Below are 21094 nucleotides of genomic sequence, written 5' to 3'. Positions count from 1 at the left end.
AAGTTCCGGGTACCAAGTCCTTCTTGGCCAATCCGGAGCCACGAGTATAGTTCTTACTCCTCTCCTTCTTATGATTCTCAGTACTTTGGGTATGAGAGGCAGAGGAGGGAACACATACACTGACTGGTACACCCACGGTGTTACCAGAGCGTCCACCGCTATTGCCTGAGGGTCCCTTGACCTGGCGCAATATCTGTCTAGTTTCTTGTTGATACGAGACGCCATCATGTCCACCTTTGGTTTTTTCCAACGGTTTACAATCACGTGGAAGACTTCTGGGTGAAGTCCCCACTCCCCCGGGTGGAGGTCGTGTCTGCTGAGGAAGTCTGCTTCCCAGTTGTCCACTCCCGGAATGAACACCGCTGACAGTGCTGTCACATGATTTTCCGCCCAGCGAAGAATTCTTGCAGCTTCTGCCATTGCCCTCCTGCTTCTTGTGCCGCCCTGTCTGTTTACGTGGGCGACTGCCGTGATGTTGTCCGATTGGATCAAAACCGACTGACCCTGAAGCAGAGGCCTTGCTTGACTTAGGGCATTGTAAATTGCCCTTAGTTCCAGGATATTTATGTGAAGAGACGTTTCCATGCTTGACCACAAGCCCTGGAAGTTTCTTCCCTGTGTGACTGCTCCCCAGCCTCTCAGGCTGGCATCCGTGGTCACCAGAATCCAGTCCTGAATGCCGAATCTGCGGCCCTCTAGAAGATGAGCACTCTGCAACCACCACAGGAGAGACACCCTTGTCCTTGGAGATAGGGTTATCCGCTGATGCATCTGAAGATGCGATCCGGACCATTTGTCCAGCAGATCCCACTGAAACGTTCTTGCATGGAATCTTCCGAATGGAATCGCTTCGTAAGAAGCCACCATCTTTCCCAGGACCCTTGTGCATTGATGCACTGACACTTGTCCTGGTTTCAGGAGGTTCCCGACTAGCTCTGATAACTCCCTGGCCTTCTCCTCCGGGAGAGAAACCTTTTTCTGGACTGTGTCCAGAATCATCCCTAGGAACAGTAGACGTGTTGTTGGAATCGGCTGCGATTTTGGAATATTTAGAATCCACCCGTGCTGACGTAGCACCACCTGAGATAGTGCTACTCCGACCTCTAACTGTTCCCTGGACCTTGCCCTTATCAGGAGATCGTCCAAGTAAGGGATAATTAAGACGCCTTTTCTTCGAAGAAGAATCATCATTTCGGCCATTACCTTGGTAAAGACCCGTGGTGCCGTGGACAACCCAAACGGCAGCGTCTGAAACTGATAATGACAGTTCTGTACCACAAACCTGAGGTACCCTTGGTGAGAAGGGTAGATTGGGACATGGAGATAAGCATCTTTGATGTCCAGAGACACCATATAGTCCCATTCTTCCAGGTTTGCTATCACTGCTCTGAGTGATTCCATCTTGAATTTGAACCTTTTTATGTAAGTGTTCAATGATTTTAGATTTAAAATCGGTCTCACCGAGCCGTCCGGCTTCGGTACCACAAACAGCGTGGAATAATACCCCTTTCCCTGTTGTAGGAGGGGTACCTTGATTATCACCTGCTGGGAATACAGCTTGTGAATAGCTTCCAATACTGCCTCCCTGTCGGAGGGAGACGTTGGTAGAGCAGACTTCAGGAACCGGCGAGGGGGAGACGTCTCGAATTCCAGTTTGTACCCCTGTGATACTACCTGCAGGATCCAGGGGTCCACTTGCGAGTGAGCCCACTGCGCGTTGAAATTTTTGAGACGGGCCCCCACCGTGCCTGAGTCCGCCTGTAAAGCCCCAGCGTCATGCTGAAGACTTGGCAGAAGCGGGGGAGGGCTTCTGATCCTGGGAAGAGGCTGCTTGCTGCAGTCTTTTTCCCCTTCCTCTGCCCCGGGGCAGAAATGAGTGGCCTTTTGCCCGCTTGCCCTTATGGGGACGAAAGGACTGAGTTTGAAAAGACGGTGTCTTTTTCTGCTGAGAGGTGACCTGGGGTAAAAAGGTGGATTTCCCAGCCGTCGCCGTGGCCACCAGGTCTGATAGACCGACCCCAAATAACTCCTCCCCTTTATACGGCAAAACTTCCATATGCCGTTTTGAATCCGCATCACCTGACCACTGTCGTGTCCATAAACTTCTTCTGGCAGAAATGGACAACGCACTTACTCTTGATGCCAGGGTGCAAATATCCCTCTGTGCATCTCGCATATATAGTAATGCATCCTTTAAATGCTCTATAGTCAATAATATACTGTCCCTATCCAGGGTATCAATATTTTCAGTCAGGGAATCCGACCAAGCCACTCCAGCACTGCACATCCAGGCTGAAGCGATTGCTGGTCGTAGTATAACACCAGTATGTGTGTATATACCTTTTAGGATATTTTCCAGCTTTCTATCAGCTGGTTCCTTGAGGGCGGCCGTATCAGGAGACGGTAACGCCACTTGTTTTGATAAGCGTGTGAGCGCCTTATCTACCCTAGGGGGTGTTTCCCAACGCGCCCTAACCTCTGGCGGGAAAGGGTATAATGCCAATAATTTATTAGAAATCAGCAGTTTTTTATCGGGGGAAACCCACGCTTTGTCACACACCTCATTTAATTCATCTGATTCAGGAAAAACTATGGGTAGTTTTTTCACACCCCACATAATACCCTTTTTTGTGGTACTTGTAGTATCAGAAATGTTCAAAGCCTCCTTCATTGCCGTGATCATGTAACGTGTGGCCCTACTGGACATTACGTTTGTCTCGTCACCGTCGACACTGGAGTCAGTATCCGTGTCTGGGTCTGTGTCGACCATCTGAGGTAACGGGCGCTTTAGAGCCCCTGACGGTGTTTGAGACGCCTGGACAGGCACTAACTGATTTGTTGGCTGTCTCATGTCGTCAACAGTTTTTTGCAAAGTGCTGACACTGTCACGTAATTCCTTCCATACGACCATCCAGTCAGGTGTCGACTCCCTAGGGGGTGACATCACTATTACAGGCAATTGCTCCGCCTCCACATCATTTTCCTCCTCATACATGTCGACAATCGTACCGACACACAGCACACACACAGGGAATGCTCTGATAGAGGACAGGACCCCACGAGCCCTTTGGGGAGACAGAGGGAGAGTTTGCCAGCACACACCAGAGCGCTATATATATGCAGGGATAACCTTATATAAGTGTTTCTCCCTTCTATAGCTGCTATATATGTATTTTCTGCCAATTAGTGCCCCCCCTCTCTTGTTTTACCCTGATTCTGTAGCAGGACTGCAGGGGAGAGTCTGGGAGCCTTCCTTCCAGCGGAACTGTGAGGGAAAATGGCGCTTGTGTGCGGAGGAGATAGGCTCCGCCCCCTTCACGGCGGCCTTTTCTCCCGCTTTTTTTAGGAAAACTGGCAGGGGTGAAATGCATCCATATAGCCCAGGAGCTATATGTGATGTATTTCTTTAGCCATATAAGGTTTAAACATGTTTTATTGCGTCTCAGGGCGCTCCCCCCCAGCGCCCTGCACCCTCAGTGACCGGAGTGTGAAGTGTGCTGAGAGCAATGGCGCACAGCTGCAGTGCTGTGCGCTACCTTATTGAAGACAGGAACGTCTTCTGCCGCCGATTTTTCCGGACCTCTTCGCTCTTCTGGCTCTGTAAGGGGGCCGGCGGCGCGGCTCCGGGACCCATCCAGGCTGAACCTGTGATCGTCCCTCTGGAGCTAATGTCCAGTAGCCAAGAAGCCCAATCCACTCTGCAGTCAGGTGAGTTCGCTTCTTCTCCCCTTAGTCCCACGATGCAGTGAGCCTGTTGCCAGCAGGTCTCACTGAAAATAAAAAAAACCTATTTAGAACTTTTACTCTAAGCAGCTCTGGAGAGCTACCTAGCATGCACCCTTCTCGGCCGGGCACAAAAATCTAACGGAGGCTTGGAGGAGGGTCATAGGGGGAGGAGCCAGTGCACACCAGGTGACCTAAAAGCTTTTACTTTTGTGCCCAGTCTCCTGCGGAGCCGCTATTCCCCATGGTCCTTACGGAGTTCCCAGCATCCACTAGGACGTCAGAGAAATAAGGAACAGTAATTTTCCAAGATGCATTAACGTATTGTGATATGTATCATTAAGACTACTCTCAGCCCTCCTCTAATTGTTACTTCTTGTAAGAGAGAACAGAATAACCGCAGCGGCATCAGTACTATTGCAGTATTTGGAAATTACTAAAGAGGTATCAGCATGACATTTTTCATTATATTTTAACCTGTAAATGTACTATTTAAATGATACTAAATTTGTATTCTCAAAGAAAAACAACAAAAAACAGACATTGTGATGCATTTAACAACACATGTACGTTATATATGGATTCTTTCCCTGTATAAACTACACTGCTCGGTCTATACGGTTTAAATAGAATGGTTCTACATCGCCAACTGGTGGTCATATTTGGTAATGCAGACAATAAAATTGTAATTTGCCAGTGTGTAGATTATCGAAAGAAAACAAACAAACAAAAAGGACACTTTCCGCCTTCTCTCTGCTTACTTGAGTGCATTAGATTTGGCCTGCAGGGCGGCGCTCCAGAACTCGTCGAGCTGCTCAGCGGCAGCAAAGGCCTCCAAACAGCACGTGAATGGGATCCGGGCTCGGACTAGCTCAGGAGGGGGTCTGTGATCTTGCTCTGCTTGTAATCGGGCCTGCTCATAGGCAGACAGCTCCTCTGTAATTACAGGTACAGGTAAACAAAAGCTACAGAGCATGAGGCGTCACTTCTATAACCCAAGCCACCGCGGCCTCCCACCGACCTTTGTTTAATGCCGCTTCCATGGGCACGGGTAGCTGCAGGATGTACTCCACCCGCTGGGTGTACTTCACCTTCTGAGAAACCAGACACTTTATCTTTTCCTCCACCAGAAACCGGAAAACCTCGTTGGGATTAGACGAGCTGCGGCAATTCCTCTGTGGAGACAGAATTAGGTTTCTGCAATGAGCGTGAGGGCTCATCGGGTCTAAAAACAGGGTGACCCTGCAAACACAGCGCCCATCACCTCTGCCGCGTGCAGGCCTTACCTAAACCATAAACACAGCTCCCATTACCTCTGCCGCGTGCAGGCCTTACCTCCGCCATAAACACAGCGCCTATCACCTCTGCCGCGTGCAGGCCTTACCTAAACCATAAACACAGCGCCCATCACCTCTGCCGCGTGCAGGCCTTACCTCCGCCATAAATACAGCGCCTATCACCTCTGCCGCGTGCAGGCCTTACCTAAACCATAAACACAGCGCCCATCACCTCTGCCGCGCGCAGGCCTTACCTCCGCCAGAAACACAGCGCCCATCAACTATGCCGCGCAGGCCTTACCTCCGCCATAAACACAGCGCCCATCACCTCTGCCGCGCGTAGGCCTTACCTCCGCCATAAACACAGCGCCCATCACCTCTGCCCCGCGCAGGCCTTACCTCCGCCATAAACACAGCGCCCATCACCTCTGCCGCGCGCAGGCCTTACCTCCGCCATAAACACAGCGCCCATCACCTCTGCCGCGCACAGGCCTTACCTCCGCCATAAACACAGCGCCCATCACCTCTGCCGCGCGCAGGCCTTACCTCTGCCATAAACACAGCGCCCATCACCTCTGCCGCGCGCAAGCCTTACCTCCACCATGTTTATGAAGTGCAGGAAGAACTCCTGGGCGTCCTGCTGCCGGTTAGTAGAGAACTCAGGATGTCCCTTTCCAACCAGTGATTTAAACATACGTGGTGCAATTCCGTCCTGCAGCCCCTGCAGACAAACATAGGGGAGTATACAGTAAATATCTACACTAGGGAACATAAAGAAGGTACAGTGGTTACAAAACAGCAGGCTCCAGATGCTTCTGGTCCCATGGTCCCTGGTCTCTGTATGTACAGCCAGCCATGATGTTGTGCTGGACGTATACAAAGCCATCCACAGATTAGACTGTGATGTAATGTTCTAGACTCCCCAACGGTTTGTACTCACCCCCTCGTTCTTGACAGGGGGCTGCTAAATACAAACTAATCCCAGCTCCTAAATCTTGTTCACGGCTAACCTGATCTTTATCGTAGACCGCACCAAGCAAGGGATGCCCGGCCGCTATACCCCTCTTTTCTTAGCTTTAGCCATCCTGTGAACCTCAAGCCTTGGAGAGAGATAAAGTACCAAGCAACTTCTTCCTGCCAAATTACAAGCAGTGTTTGAAAAAGCCGATTAGTTGCTACTTTGTGACTGTCCAAGGCTTGATACAGCTCTCCCTAAGAGAACAAGTGCAGATGGTGAGAATTAACCGTTCAAGGTGCAAAACCCTGGAATGGAAGTGAAGCTTGTGCTGAACCTATAACTCAGAGAGGTCAGCCCGGCCACCCTGAGCCACACTCACTCCTCTATCCTCAGGTATGCCACCAGGGTGTAAGCTCTCACAAGTGAACTTTTCACATTTTGCCAACCTCGTAGACCCTTGTTTTATGCATATGTTCTCCTCAGACACCCTGAAGAAGCCACAAGGCGATACATCGGTGAGAAGAGCTTGGACGTTCCAGGACCTGGCTTTGGATACCTGGATAGCCCAGTTTTTCCGGCAAAACACCCTCTCACCACTTACTTACTCACCACTGAACTGTACCCCACTGGAGGGTAAGTCCTACCTTTTTTAGAGACTTTGAATATGTACATTAACCACAAGGGAAACTAATATTTAAAGTACCAAGAAGATGACTGATGAACTGTGGACGCTTCATTGATGCTACACCATCCTTGATGGACAATTCTTTTTGAACAAATCATATAAGAAAAATCAACTACAAATATTTTTTAAACAAAAGGTATTTTTTCTTCTTGTCTTTTGTTTTTTCCTCCCCTTCTCTCTTCTCACCACCCTCTTTTTTCTCTCTTTTTTTGTGTTCTTTTGTCTTTGTGTCTATGTGCTTTGAGACCTGATCGAATCAAGGCTCTAGAAAATTGTGTAAATTATTAAATTTTTATATTAAATAAACTTTCACAGTTAAATCAAATTGATTATTATTTCTTCTTATATACATTTAAACTGTAAAAGGTAATTGCGCTGGAATACACACTACCTCACAAGTTCTCTCCACTGGCAGATGCTGTGCAGCCTTGTGCCCCACAAATCCACAACACTACACATACTATGGAGGCTGTGTCAGTGTATTCCTAGAATGATCGGCTCTCCTCTCACTCTGACGCTATATTTGGAGGAACACAACTATGACTAGTACCTATTCATGGGCTCTCACCAACTAATGCCACAAAAAAAAAAAAATTACAGATGGTGCGCGGTTCTGACGCATTTGTCTTTGTATTGGTGATCAGGTCAAATCTTGGCCGTTACAAGGGGAGAATCCATTCTTCATCCCCGCCTTATCCCCAGTGGCGGACTATCCACATTTTCCCAACGGTCAGAAGAATCCTAACAGGTCCCAGCTCGCTAGCCAATGTTCCATTTACCCGTCTTACTCATCATCATCAGCCGGGTTATACTGTGTGGAATTCTTTGGGTTGTTTGTTAAGATTCATATCCACTTCTTACCACACTCCCATTTTTTTTTGTCTTGTCTGTCTTCCCTTGATATCTATAGTTTGTTCCCTACATGTTCAGCTGGCAGATTAATATTGTTGTGTACCTGCAACTTGGGAATTTTTTTTATTTATTTTTAAAAACAAGACTTACCTTCTGCTCTTGACTGTCGCCCTCTCTCTCAGGAGCCGGCTTTGAGTATTCACCAGATAACAAACTACTGCCAAGCTTGGCTCTGTTGGAACCAATAAAAGGTGAATTATAGCTTTGTGCTGCCAAAATAATCATCAACATTATATTGTACATGTATGCGCATATAAAGGGAAGTGTTTCGAAACTCTTAACTCCCTATAATTGCATGATGAACTACTCCAGGTGTTTGCAGACACATCCCCTCCACATGACACCAATAGCAGCCAGTGCTGGGCCACAGCCTGGTCCCATAGACGTACCAGCATCCTACTGACTACAGACATACTGCAAAGTTCTTCCCTGCAGACATGTACATTACATATAGGAACGCCATGTTCCTCTTCACTTACACTTGTGCGCTGAAGTCTTGTGTAGGATCAGCCGGTGCCTTCTGGAAAATGTGCTCCATTCGTTCTACGTACCTAAAAGTCAAAACCAGAAATTAGGCCCCACTTGACCCAACAGGCCAGGCCGGCACCTCTCACCCCTGCACTACAGGCACCAGACCACGGTTTACTTCTACCCTCTCATTCCAGGCCTTAGATTAGCAATGGCCTGGATTATCTAATCTCTCCAGCCAAAGACACCAGTGTCCCAGCCTTTGGTGCACGGACTCCGGATTGCTCTGGAGCTCCACCCTTACGCCCTCTGCTGTGGGCTCCTGGCCACTCACTTGCGTTGGAAGGCAGGTATACTGAATATAACCTGCATGGTGGAGTTCAGATAGCAGCTGTTCCCCAGGTTGCGCATGCCTGTGTATCCTTGTCCGTACAGGGGCTGCAGCTGTACCCCCGACTCTTGGATCAGCTCCCACTCTCCAATCCGCTGGTTCATATCGATTTCCAATTCCGTCATGGTCTTGTCCGTCTGGCAGTGGGAAAACATGTTACACATGTGGTAGGGGGGTGACTAAAGGCCAGTGAGAACACCCTAATAAGGACTCGCTCACCTTCTGCATCTTCATCATATCAATACCAAAGTGAGCCAGGTGTTCAGCCAGGCTGGGATCCAGAACCATATCATCTTCATCATAGGAGTAGACATCTGGTGGAAAGTACCAGTGTTCAGTGAGCAAGAACAAAGGACAGAAAGAGGTGAGAGCACAGCACAGAGAGAGGAAAAGGGAAGGAGAACGTGAAGGACAAGCATTGCATAATCTTAATATTTTACCCCCAGGAGATAGGGGTATAATTTGGGTGGTGAAACGCGTAGAGATAAGGAGAGAGGGTATGAGCAGAGCTGCTAGGCTGGAACGCAGAGATGAGTTCTCAGTGAATGAAAGGATTCAGACTAGTAGACCATCTGTTATGGTGGGAGAGTGGCTTCAAAAGGAGGAAAGTAGCGCGGGAAAAGACTTGGATGCGGCAGTGGGAGAAGGTGATCAGCGATGAGGCAAGACGACAATCAGAGAAAGAGAAGAGGGGACGAGAGGTAATGTGAATTGAGAGAAGATCGGAAATACAGGGGAGACCCGGCTTAAACTGGATTCTGTAGGGGAAGGGGAGCAAGTGAAGTTGAAGTAGTAAAGTTTGAATCACAGCAACGAGACAGACGAGACGAGTAGCAGCAATTGGTATAGATTTTTACAGGGGAAAGGAAGGGGAAAGAGAGACCAGTGAGAAGGAGGTTGACTAGTCCATAGAGGAGACAAAAAGGCTGTTAACAAGAGCTTACAAAGTCTCAAGAGTCAGGAAGGGTCAAATCCTGGAGATGCTGTGGAGGTTAGATTGGCAGAACTGAGAAATAACATGAATGTGGGGGTGAAGGAGAGAGAAGAGCTGAGGAACAGAAATCGTGACATGGGAGGGGGGGTGGACACCAATAAATTGTAGTCGTGCTGAGTTTAAAGTGCTAGGAAACTGATGGAGAGGTGGAAGAGACAGTTGTACCCCTTCCACACTGACAAATATTTCCCCGGTTATTGCACATGAACGCGCATCATCCCTGGAATTTGTCCAGTGTGAAAGGGTTCTGAAAGAATATCCCGGGACGAGCCTCCCGGCATTTCATTCCAGGTCTTGACCTGGGTTGAATCCGGAACCGACCCGGGATGTGGTGCAGTGTGAACGGGTAAGCCGGGTCAAGGCGACCCTCCACAACCCCTCCCATGTTACTATTTCTGTTCCTAACACCAGCCTCTCTCCTGCCCTTGTGTCTGTTGCCTGGGTGTCACCCTTGAAGATGATTATCTCCAAGCTCCGCCTCCGGTAGCATCAGCGATGACGTCACCAACCCGGCAATATGCCGGGTCAGGTAGCAAGTCTGAAGGGGTCTCAAGCCGGGTCGCACCTGGGAAGCACTTGTGTACACATTCCCGGGTGCGACCCGTCTATTGTCAATCTGAAAGGGGTATTAAGAGATGCGAGAGGGGCTTGCGGAGTTGAGATCAGGGGGAAACGTAGATTTGTGTATCAGCAGCATAAAGGCAGTTTCAGATTAACAATGGGGCGGATGGAGCTACAGCTCCAGGCCCCAGATAAAAATAGGCCCATTACCATGACAGAAAGATAATTATTAACTACCCAGCTGGTCACATGGGTGCTGTAAACGAAAATAATTAAAATTCTATTTTTAATTTCCTCACAAAGTGATGCTGTTTTTCTACTTAAATGTATATTGGGAGACATTAGGACCTACAGTGTAGGGAGTGTACACGCCCACGTCAGTGGCCACACCCACACAACACAAGCCACACCTCCTCAACTTCTCATAATAGGCCCTTGATCATTTTCAGCCCCAGGCCCATGTGGACCTTAATCCGGCCCTGCATAAAGGTGGTATTATAGAACGACTAAGGCAGTGATTTTCAACCGCTGTGCCGCCAGCGGTTCTCAGATGTGCCGCCACAGATGCCCGATGCCTAGCCGCTGACATCACCAATTGCCATCCCCACACTGTTTTTGACTGCGCTGGACTGCGGCCCGTAACCTGTGACTCGCGCATGCCGCTGTCTCACCCTGTGCTGCTCCTCCGGCTGCATGCACTCCAGACGCTGAGGCAGGGAGAGGGAAACATGAGCTGTCCGCTCACCTGCCTGCTGTCTCACCCTGTGCTGCTCCTCCGGCTGCATAAACTCCAGTGGCTGAGGCAGGGAGAGGGAAATGAGCTTCATATCCACTGACTCCCAGGTAGGGGCCAGTGAATTTGTATTTATTTAATTGCTGTGGGAGTCACTGTGTGAAAATACTTTGGGGGTGCAATGTGTGGAAATACTGTGGGGGGCCAATGTGTGGAATTACTGCAGAGGTCAACGCATTTGTTTGATTTTTCTTTTTTTTGGGGGGGGGGGGGGGGGGGAGAGATACTGATGGTGTGCCTTGGCAATTTAAAAAATTTGGTCAGTGTGCCGCGACTTGAAAAAGGTTGAAAATCACTGGACTAAGATGTTGATATCAAGAAAAGGAGGAGGTAGCCTACAGAGAAAAGAAATAGGGGCCATGGACAGAAAACTGAAGAACAGGAAGAGGGAGAGGGGGGGTTAAGAGTTGAAGGTAGAGAGATAAGAAGGGCAGGACAGAAATTGGAGGGTAGTGGCATGATGCCCAAGACAGTGGAGGGTGAGAAGGAGGAGAGGGTGGTGAACAGGGTCACAGAGAGCGGACAGGTTCAGAAGGATGAGCCGTAGCTGTGAGAAGGTCATTACTGCACCTACATCACACACAACTGACTCACACAATAGAAACGGATATAACTAAAGGTGGGTACACACTGGCCGATATATCGGTCGTTCTCTTGAACGGCCGATATATCGCAGGTCCGTTGGCCAGTGTGTACGGGCGATATGTCTGTGAACTCCGTTGTTCACAGACATATCGCGACGGCCCCGGAGCACAGCCGACGGCCAATATATCTACTGATCTATTGGCGCGTCGCTGTGTGTACGGGCGGTCGTCCAACCGCCCGTACACATGCTGCGCCAGCCGGCGGTGACTGACAGCCGAACTGGGCGGGCGCGTGTACACGCCCGGCCAGTTCATGACATCAGTCCCCGACGGATCGGGCAGTGTGCATGCTCAACACACTGTCCGATCCGTCCATAGATATATCTGCAGATCAATTGATCGGCAGATATATCTATCAGTGTGTACCCACCTTAAGAGTTACTTCACTTATACCACCATAAGCACATTTGATCGCACTTATTAACAAAAAATAAAAATAAAAAAAATAAATGAGAGATTAGAACTGAGAAGTTACATTTCATAATAAACAGAGAATAAGAGAGGACTGACCAGCTCCGTCGGGGGTGATAGTGCCCAGTTTGACAGCGAGTGGGTACCCAGTCTCTCTGTAATGCTGAACAGCGTGGTTGTTCCCTCCGCTGCCATCGAAGTATCGCCTCCCACAAAGGATAGCGCCATCGGTCATATTGAGCCACAGATTCTCCCGCAGGTCACAGACACTACACTTCCAGCCGCTGCGGAAAACGGGAGATACAACTAATCAATGACAGGGAGCTGGAGCAAAGGCTAACAAGTCAGTGTAAATGGACAGGACACATGGGGTAATATCAATGATAGACGAGCTTGGAGCCACTCACCATGGAGGAATGCGAGGAGCTCCCTCTAGCTGCTGGAGGTTGAACGCATGCTTCGAGACCTGTCTCACCTCCCCGTCCCACGCCTGGATTTCCTGCTTGCGGGAAGCGGAATCGGCTGCTAAGATGGCATCAATGGCAGAAGTTACCTGGATAGTCGGAAACAAGAGCGTATATAACAGTATGAAATACACCAGTCTTCTGCCTTAAAGCCCCTATGTAACTATAGTAATATCTACCAGTGTATATCCCCCCCACCCCCCCACACACACACCTCACATTACCCACCCGGTCCCTGACCATCTCTGGGAGTCCCAATAGTCCATCCCGTTGAATCTCCAGGAACTCGGGCAGAATGACCAATTTCAACTCTTCCTCATACTCGCACTGCTCATCACACATGTCAAATCCGCCCTCCATTCCTAGAGAAATGGGAGAGACACGGAGGATGAGACGGCGGAAGGAGGATGTAAGAATAGCCGGTGGGGGTAATACAGAGCATGAGGCAGAAATAACAGGACGCAGGAGAGAAAAACTCACAATGTTATCCTACAGACTGACAGTCCCAGACACAGCCCCCGGTGTAGCCAATTCCAACAGTGTGGCCGGGTAGAGAGGTCAGAGACTCGGTTCTTACCTATTGCGAGACGGGTTGGTTTCTTGCGAGGAGGATCTCCTATGTTAGAGCTGGAGTCATCAGACTTCTGCAAAACAAACATACTAATGAAAGTATATATTCACTCACCAGTCTTGCCCCCATGTCATGCCATCTCTGTACTTATCCCTGTCCCACCAGCTCAGGGAGTGCGCTAATCTCTGCATTTATCCCTGTCCCACCAGCTCAGGGTGTGCGCTAATCTCTATTTATCCCCGTCTCACCAGCTCAGGGCGTGCGCTAATCTCTGTATTTATCCCAGTCTCACCAGCTCATGGTGTGCGCTAATCTCTGTATTTATCCCAGTCTCACCAGCTCATGGTGTGCGCTAATCTCTGTATTTATCCCTGTCTCACCAGCTCAGGGAGTGCGCTAATCTCTATTTATCCCTGTCTCACCAGCTCAGGGTGTACGCTAATCTCTGTACTTATCCCTGTCTCACCAGCTCAGGGTGTACGCTAATCTCTGTATTTATCCCCGTCTCAACAGCTCAGGGTGCGCGCTAATCTCTTTATTTATACCCGTCTCAACAGCTCAGGGTGTGCGCTAATCTCTTTATCCCGGTCTCACCAGCTCAGGGTGTGCGCTAATCTCTATTTATCCCGGTCTCACCAGCTCAGGGTGTACGCTAATCTCTGTACTTATCCCTGTCTCACCAGCTCAGGGTGTACGCTAATCTCTGTATTTATCCCCGTCTCAACAGCTCAGGGTGCGCGCTAATCTCTTTATTTATACCCGTCTCAACAGCTCAGGGTGTGCGCTAATCTCTTTATCCCGGTCTCACCAGCTCAGGGTGTGCGCTAATCTCTATTTATCCCTGTCTCACCAGCTCAGGGTGTACGCTAATCTCTGTACTTATCCCTGTCTCACCAGCTCAGGGTGTACGCTAATCTCTGTATTTATCCCCGTCTCAACAGCTCAGGGTGCGCGCTAATCTCTTTATTTATACCCGTCTCAACAGCTCAGGGTGTGCGCTAATCTCTTTATCCCGGTCTCACCAGCTCAGGGTGTGCGCTAATCTCTATTTATCCCGGTCTCACCAGCTCAGGGTGTGCGCTAATCTCTATTTATCCCTGTCTCACCAGCTCAGGGTGTCCGCTAATCTCTATTTATCCCTGTCTCACCAGCTCAGGGTGTGCGCTAATCTCTATTTATCTCTGTCTCACCAGCTCAGGGTGTGTGCTAATCTCTGTATTTATCCCTGTCTCACCAGCTCAGGGAGTGCGCTAATCTCTGTATTTATCCTCGTCTCACCAGCTCAGGGTGTGCGCTAATCTCTATTTATCCCCGTCTCACCAGCTCAGGGTGTGCGCTAATCTCTATTTATTCCCATCTCACCAGCTCAGGGTGTGCGCTAATCTCTATTTATTCCCATCTCACCAGCTCAGGGTGTGCGCTAATCTCTATTTATACCCGTCTCACCAGCTCAGGGTGTGCGCTAATCTCTTTATCCCTGTCTCACCAGCTCAGGGTGTGCGCTAATCTCTATTTATCACTGTCTCACCAGCTCAGGGAGTGCGCTAATCTCTGTATTTATCCCTGTCTCACCAGCTCAGGGTGTGCGCTAATCTCTTTATTTATCCTCGTCTCACCAGCTCAAGGTGTGCGCTGATCTCTTTATTTATACCAGTCTTAACAGCTCAGGGTGTGCGCTAATCTCTATTTATACCCGTCTCACCAGCTCAGGGTGTGCGCTAATCTCTTTATCCCTGTCTCACCAGCTCAGGGTGTGCGCTAATCTCTTTATCCCGGTCTCACCAGCTCAGGGTGTGCGCTAATCTCTATTTATCCCGGTCTCACCAGCTCCGGGTGTGCGCTAATCTCTATTTATCCCTGTCTCACCAGCTCAGGGTGTCCGCTAATCTCTATTTATCACTGTCTCACCAGCTCAGGGTGTGCGCTAATCTCTATTTATCCCTGTCTCACCAGCTCAGGGAGTGCGCTAATCTCTGTATTTATCCTCGTCTCACCAGCTCAGGGTGTGCGCTAATCTCTATTTATCCCGGTCTCACCAGGTCAGGGTGTGCGCTAATCTCTATTTATCACTGTCTCACCAGCTCAGGGTGTGCGCTAATCTCTATTAATCCCTGTCTCACCAGCTCAGGGTGTGCGCTAATCTCTATTTATTCCCATCTCACCAGCTCAGGGTGTGCGCTAATCTCTTTATTTATCCCCATCTCAGGGTGTGCGCTAATCTCTGTATTTATCCCCATCTCACCAGCTCAGGGTGTGCGCTAATCTCTATTTATCCCTGTCTCACCAGCTCAGGGTGTGCGCTAATCTCTTTATTTATCCCCATCTCACCAGCTCAGGGTGTGCGCTAATCTCTGTATTTATCCTCGTCTCACCAGATCAGGGTGTGCGCTAATCTCTGTATTTATCCCCGTCTCCCCAGCTCAGGGTGTGCGCTAATCTCTTTATTTATCCTCGTCTCACCAGCTCAGGGTGTGCGCTAATCTCTATTTATTCCCATCTCACCAGCTCAGGGTGTGCGCTAATCTCTATTTATCACTGTCTCACCAGCTCAGGGTGAGCGCTAATCTCTATTTATCCCTGTCTCACCAGCTCAGGGTGTGCGCTAATCTCTGTATTTATCCCCGTCTCAACAGCTCAGGGTGTGCGCTAATCTCTTTATTTATACCCGTCTCAACAGCTCAGGGTGTGCGCTAATCTCTTTATTTATACCCGTCTCAACAGCTCAGGGTGTGCGCTAATCTCTTTATCCCGGTCTCACCAGCTCAGGGTGTGCGCTAATCTCTTTATCCCGGTCTCACCAGCTCAGGGTGTGCGCTAATCTCTATTTATCCCGGTCTCACCAGCTCAGTGTGTGCGCTAATCTCTATTTATCACTGTCTCACCAGCTCAGGGTGTGCGCTAATCTCTATTAATCCCCGTCTCACCAGCTCAGGGTGTGCGCTAATCTCTATTTATTCCATCTCACCAGCTCAGGGTGTGCGCTAATCTCTTTATTTATCCCCATCTCACCAGCTCAGGGTGTGCGCTAATCTCTGTATTTATCCCCATCTCACCAGCTCAGGGTGTGCGCTAATCTCTGTATTTATCCCCATCTCACCAGCTCAGGGTGTGCGCTAATCTCTATTTATCCCTGTCTCACCAGCTCAGGGTGTGCGCTAATCTCTTTATTTATCCCCATCTCACCAGCTCAGGGTGTGCGCTAATCTCTGTATTTATCCTCGTCTCACCAGATCAGGGTGTGCGCTAATCTCTGTATTTATCCCCGTCTCACCAGCGCAGGGTGTGCGCTAATCTCTATTTATCCCTGTCTCACCAGCTCAGGATGTGCGCTAATCTCTGTATTTATCCCCATCTCAACAGCTCAGGGAGTGCGCTAATCTCTGTATTTATCCCTGTCTCACCAGCTCAGGGAGTGCGCTAATCTCTGTTTCTCTAACGTCCTAGTGGATGCTGGGGACTCCGTCAGGACCATGGGGATTAGCGGGCTCCGCAGGAGACAGGGCACATCTAAAAAGCTTTTTAGGTCACATGGTGTGTACTGGCTCCTCCCCCCATGACCCTCCTCCAAGCCTCAGTTAGGTTTTTGTGCCCGTCCGAGAAGGGTGCAAACTGGATGGCTCTCTTAAGGAGCTGTTTAGTAAAGTTTTTTTTTAGGTTTCTAATCAGTGATTCCTGCTGGCGACAGGATCACTGCAACGAGGGACTTAGGGGAGAGACTTGCAACTCACCTGCGTGCAGGAGGATTGAAGTTTTAGGCTACTGGACACTGAGCTCCAGAGGGAGTCGGAACACAGGTCAGCCTGGGGTTCGTCCCGGAGCCGCGCCGCCGATCCCCCTTACAGACGCTGAAGAAAGACGGCGGAACGGAGGTCCGGAAACAGGCGGCAGAAGACTTCACAGTCTTCAGAGAGGTAGCGCACAGCACTGCAGCTGTGCGCCATTGTTGCTACACGGCTCACTGACACGGTCACGGAGGGTGCAGGGCGCTGCTGGGGGCGCCCTGGGCAGCAATATAAATACCTATTTGGCAAATAAATACATCACATATAGCCATTAAGGCTATATGTATGTATTTAACCCAGGCCAGTTTTCCTAATAACCGGGAGAAAAGCCCGCCGTGAAAGGGGCGGAGCTTATTCTCCTCAGCACTCAGCGCCATTTTCCTGACCAGCTCCGCTGGTGAGGAAGGCTCCCACTCTCCCCTGCACTACAGAAACAGGGTTAAAGAGAAGGGGGGCATAAATTGGCGATATAATTATATATTAAGAGCCCATATATAGAAACAACACCTTCTAGGGTTGTTATATACATTATGGCGCTTTTGGTGTGTGCTGGCAAACTCTCCCTCTGTCTCCCCAAAGGGCTAGTGGGTCCTGTCCTCTATCAGAGCATTCCCTGTATGTGTGTGCTGTAGGTCGGTACGTGTGTGTCGACATGTATGAGGAAAATGTTGGTGAGGAGACGGAGAAAATTGCCTGTAATGGTGATGTCACTCTCTAGGGAGTCGACACCAGAATGGATGGCTTACTTATGGAATTACGTGATAATGTCAACACGCTGCAAGCCGGTTGACGACATGAGACAGCCGGCGGACAAATTAGTATCGGTCCAGGCGTCTCAGACACCGTCAGGGGCTTGTAAAAACGCCCATTTACCTCAGTCGGTCGACAGACACTGACACGGACACTGACCCCAGTGTCGACGGTGAAGAAACAAACGTATTTTTCCTTTAGGGCCACAAGTTACATGTTAAGGGCAATGAAGGAGGTGTTACGTATTTCTGATACCACAAGTACCACAAATAAGGGTATTTTGTAGGGTGGGAAAAAACTACTTGTAGTTTTGCCTAAATCAGATAAATTAAATGAAGTGTGTGATGATACGTGGGGTTCCTCCGACAGAAAGTTATGGGCGGTATACCCTTTTTCCCGCCAGTAGTAAGGGCGAGTTGGAAAACACACCTTAGGGTGGACAAGGCGCTCACACGCTTATAAAAAACATGGTGTTACCGTTTCCAGATACGGCCGCCCTCAAGGAGCCAGCTGATAGGAAGCTGGAAAATATCATAACAGTATATACACACATACTGGTGTTATACTACGACCAGCAATCGCCTCAGCCTGGATGTGCAGCGCTGAGGGGGCTTGGTCGGATTTCCTGACTGAAAATTTTGATACCCTTGACAGGGACAGGATTTTATTGTCTATAGAGCATTTTAAGGATGCATTTCTATATATGTGTGATGCGCAGAGGCATATTTGCATTCTGGCATCAAGAGTAAATGTGATGTACATATCTGCCAGACGAAGACACGACAGTGGTCAGGTGAGGCAGATTCCAGACGGCATATGGAAGTATTGCCGTATAAAGGGGCGGTCCATTGGACCTGGTGGCCATGGCAACAGCTGAAAAATCCACCTTTTGTTACCCCGAGTCACATATTGGCAGAAAAGGACACAGTCTTTTCAGTCTCAGTCCTTTCGTCCCCATACGGGCAGGCGGGCGAAGGCCAGTCATATCTGCCCAGGGGGAGAGGAAAGGGAAGAAGACTGCAGCAAGCAGCTCATTCCCAGGAACAGAAGCTCCTCACGGCTTCTGCCAAGTCCGCAGCATAACGCTGGGGCCGTACAAGCGGACTCAGGTGCGGTAGGGGGTCATCTCAAGAGTTTCAGCAACACTCGCAAGGGAACTCCGGGATCCTACATGTAATATCCCAGGTGTACATTGGAAATTCGAGACGTCTCCCCCTCACACAATTCACAGGCTGTATTCCCAGCAGGTGATAATCAAAGTACCCTTCTTACAACAAGGAAGGGGGTAGTATTCCACACTATATTGTGGTACTGAAGCCAACCGGCTCGGTGAGATCTGAAATATTTGAACACTTACATACAAGCGTTCAAATCAAGATGGAGTCACTCGGAGCAGTGATAGCGAACCAGGAAGAAGGGGACGATATGATGTCACTGGATATCAGGGACGTTTACCTACAGGTCCAAATTTGCCCTTCTCACCAAGGGTACTTCAGGTTCCTGGTACAGAACTGTCACTATCAGTTCAGACGCTGCCGTTTGGATTGTCCACGGCGCCCCGGGTCTTTACCAAGGTAATGGCCGGAATGAGGATTTTTCTTAAAAGAAACATGGACGCTTTCCTGATAAGGGCAAGGTCCAGAGAACAGTTGGAGGTCGGAGTAGCACTATCTTAAGTAGTTCTACGACAGCACGAGTGGATTCTAAATATTCCAAAATCGCAGTTTTTTCCGACGACACGTCTACTGTTCCTAGGGAAGATTCTGGACACAGTCCAGAAAAACGTGTTTCTCCCAGTGGAGAAAACCAGGGAGTTATCCGAGCTAATCGGGATCCTCCTAAAACCAGGAAAAGTGTCAGTGCATCATTGCACAAGAGTCCTGGTAAAAATGGTGGCTTATTACGAAGCAATTCCATTCGGCAGATTTCCCGCAAGAACTCTTCAGTGGGATCTGCTGGACAAATGGTCCGGATCGCATCCTCAGATGCATCAGCGGATAACCCTATATCCAAGGAAAAGGGTGTCTCTCCTGTGGTGATTACAGAGTGCTCATCTTCTAGAGGGCCGCAGATTCGGCATTCAGGATTGGATGCCGGTGACCACGGAGGCCAGCCTGAGAGGCTGGGGAACAGTCACACAGGGAAAAAATTTCCAGGGAAGTGTGATTAAGTCTGGAGAATTCTCTCTGCATAAATAAGCTTAGAGCAAATTTATAATGCTCTAAACTTAGCTAGACCTCTGCTTCAAGGTCAGCCGGTATTGATCCAGTGGGATAACATCACGGCAGTCGCCCACGTAAACAGAAGGGCGGCACAAGAAGCAGGAGGGCAGTGAAAACTGCAAGGATTTTTCGCTAGGCGGAAAATCATGTGATAGCACTGTCAGCAGTGTTCTTTCCGGGAGTGGACGACTGGGAAGCAGACTTCCTCAGCAGGCATGACCTCCACCCGGGAGAGTGGAAACTTCATAGGGAAGTTTTTCAACATGATTGTGGACCGTTGGCAAAGACCAAAGGTGGACATGATGGCGTCCCGCCCGAACAAAAAACGGGACAGGTATTCCGCCAGGTCATGAGACCTTCAGGCGATAGCTGTGGATGTTCTGGTAACACCGTGGGTGTACCAGTCTGTGTATGTGTTCCCTCCTCTGTTTCTCATAACCAGGGTATTGAGAATTATAAGACATAGAGGAGTATGAACTATACTAGTGGCTCCGGATTGGCCAAGAGGGACTTGGTACCCGGAACTTCAAGAAATGCTCACAGAGGACTAAGGGCCTGGGGAGCTAAGAAGGGACTTGATTCAGCAAGTACCATGTCTATTCCAAGACTTACCGCGGCTGCGTTTGACGGCATGGCGGTTGAATGCCGGATCCTGAGGGGAAAAGGCATTCCATAAGAGGTCATACCTACCTTGGTCACAGCCAGGAAGGAGGTGACCGCACAACGTCATCACCACATGTGGTGAAAATATGTTGCGTGGGTGAGGCCAGGAAGGCTCCACGACGGAAATTCAACTAGGTCGATTTCTACACTTCCTGAAAACAGGAGTGTTTTGGACCTCAAATTGGGGTTCATTAACATTTAAATTTCGGCCCTGTAGATTTTCTTACAGAAAGAATTGACTTCAGTTCCTGAAGTCCAGATTGTAAAGGATGTATTACATATACAGTTTTTTTGTGCCCCTAGGGGCACCGTGAGATCTCAACATAGTGTTGGGATTTCTTAAAATCATATTGGTTTGAACCGCTCAAATCTGTGGATTTGAAATATCTCACATGGAAAGTGACCATGCTGTTGACAAATATCTCACATGGGAAGTGACCATGTTGTTAGCCCTGGCCTCGGCCAGGCGATTGTCAGAATGGGCGGCTTTGTTTTACAAAAGCCCATATTAAAATTTTCCATTTGAACAGGACAGAACTGGGACTCGTCTCCAGTTTCTTCATAAAGGGGTGTCAGCGTTTTCACCTGAAACAACCTCTTGTGGTGCCTGCGGCTACTAGGGACTAGGAGGACTCCAAGTTACTAGACGTGGTCAGGGCCCTAAAAATATATATATATATATATATATATATAGTTAGGACGGCTGGAGTCAGAAAGTCTGACTTGCTGTTTATACTGTATACACCCAACAAGCTGGGTGCTCATGCTTCTAAGCAGTCTATTGCACGCTGGATTTGTAGTACAATTCAGCTTGCACATTCTGTG

The 21094-nt window shown here is 49.1% G+C and overlaps 1 protein-coding gene across 6 annotated transcripts in view; it reads right to left on the bottom strand.

The window, feature by feature from the left end:
• USP5 (ubiquitin specific peptidase 5) overlaps positions 1-21094 on the bottom strand; it is a 73671-nt gene that overhangs the window by 31640 nt on the left and 20937 nt on the right. For all 6 annotated transcript variants that reach the window (XM_063962475.1, XM_063962479.1, XM_063962476.1 and 3 more), the window contains 11 exons: positions 12859-12925; positions 12510-12643; positions 12225-12370; positions 11917-12101; positions 8634-8728; positions 8358-8551; positions 8035-8106; positions 7646-7727; positions 5596-5721; positions 4745-4898; positions 4485-4659 (listed from right to left, as the gene is read on the bottom strand). In XM_063962475.1, the coding sequence (XP_063818545.1) occupies positions 4485-4659; positions 4745-4898; positions 5596-5721; positions 7646-7727; positions 8035-8106; positions 8358-8551; positions 8634-8728; positions 11917-12101; positions 12225-12370; positions 12510-12643; positions 12859-12925 (1430 nt within the window). The remainder of the gene's footprint in view (positions 1-4484; positions 4660-4744; positions 4899-5595; positions 5722-7645; positions 7728-8034; positions 8107-8357; positions 8552-8633; positions 8729-11916; positions 12102-12224; positions 12371-12509; positions 12644-12858; positions 12926-21094) is intronic.

The sequence above is a fragment of the Pseudophryne corroboree genome, chromosome 3 (assembly GCF_028390025.1).
Source record: "Pseudophryne corroboree isolate aPseCor3 chromosome 3, aPseCor3.hap2, whole genome shotgun sequence".
Lineage (NCBI taxonomy): Eukaryota > Metazoa > Chordata > Amphibia > Anura > Myobatrachidae > Pseudophryne > Pseudophryne corroboree.
This window is presented reverse-complemented; position numbering and strand designations above follow the sequence as displayed.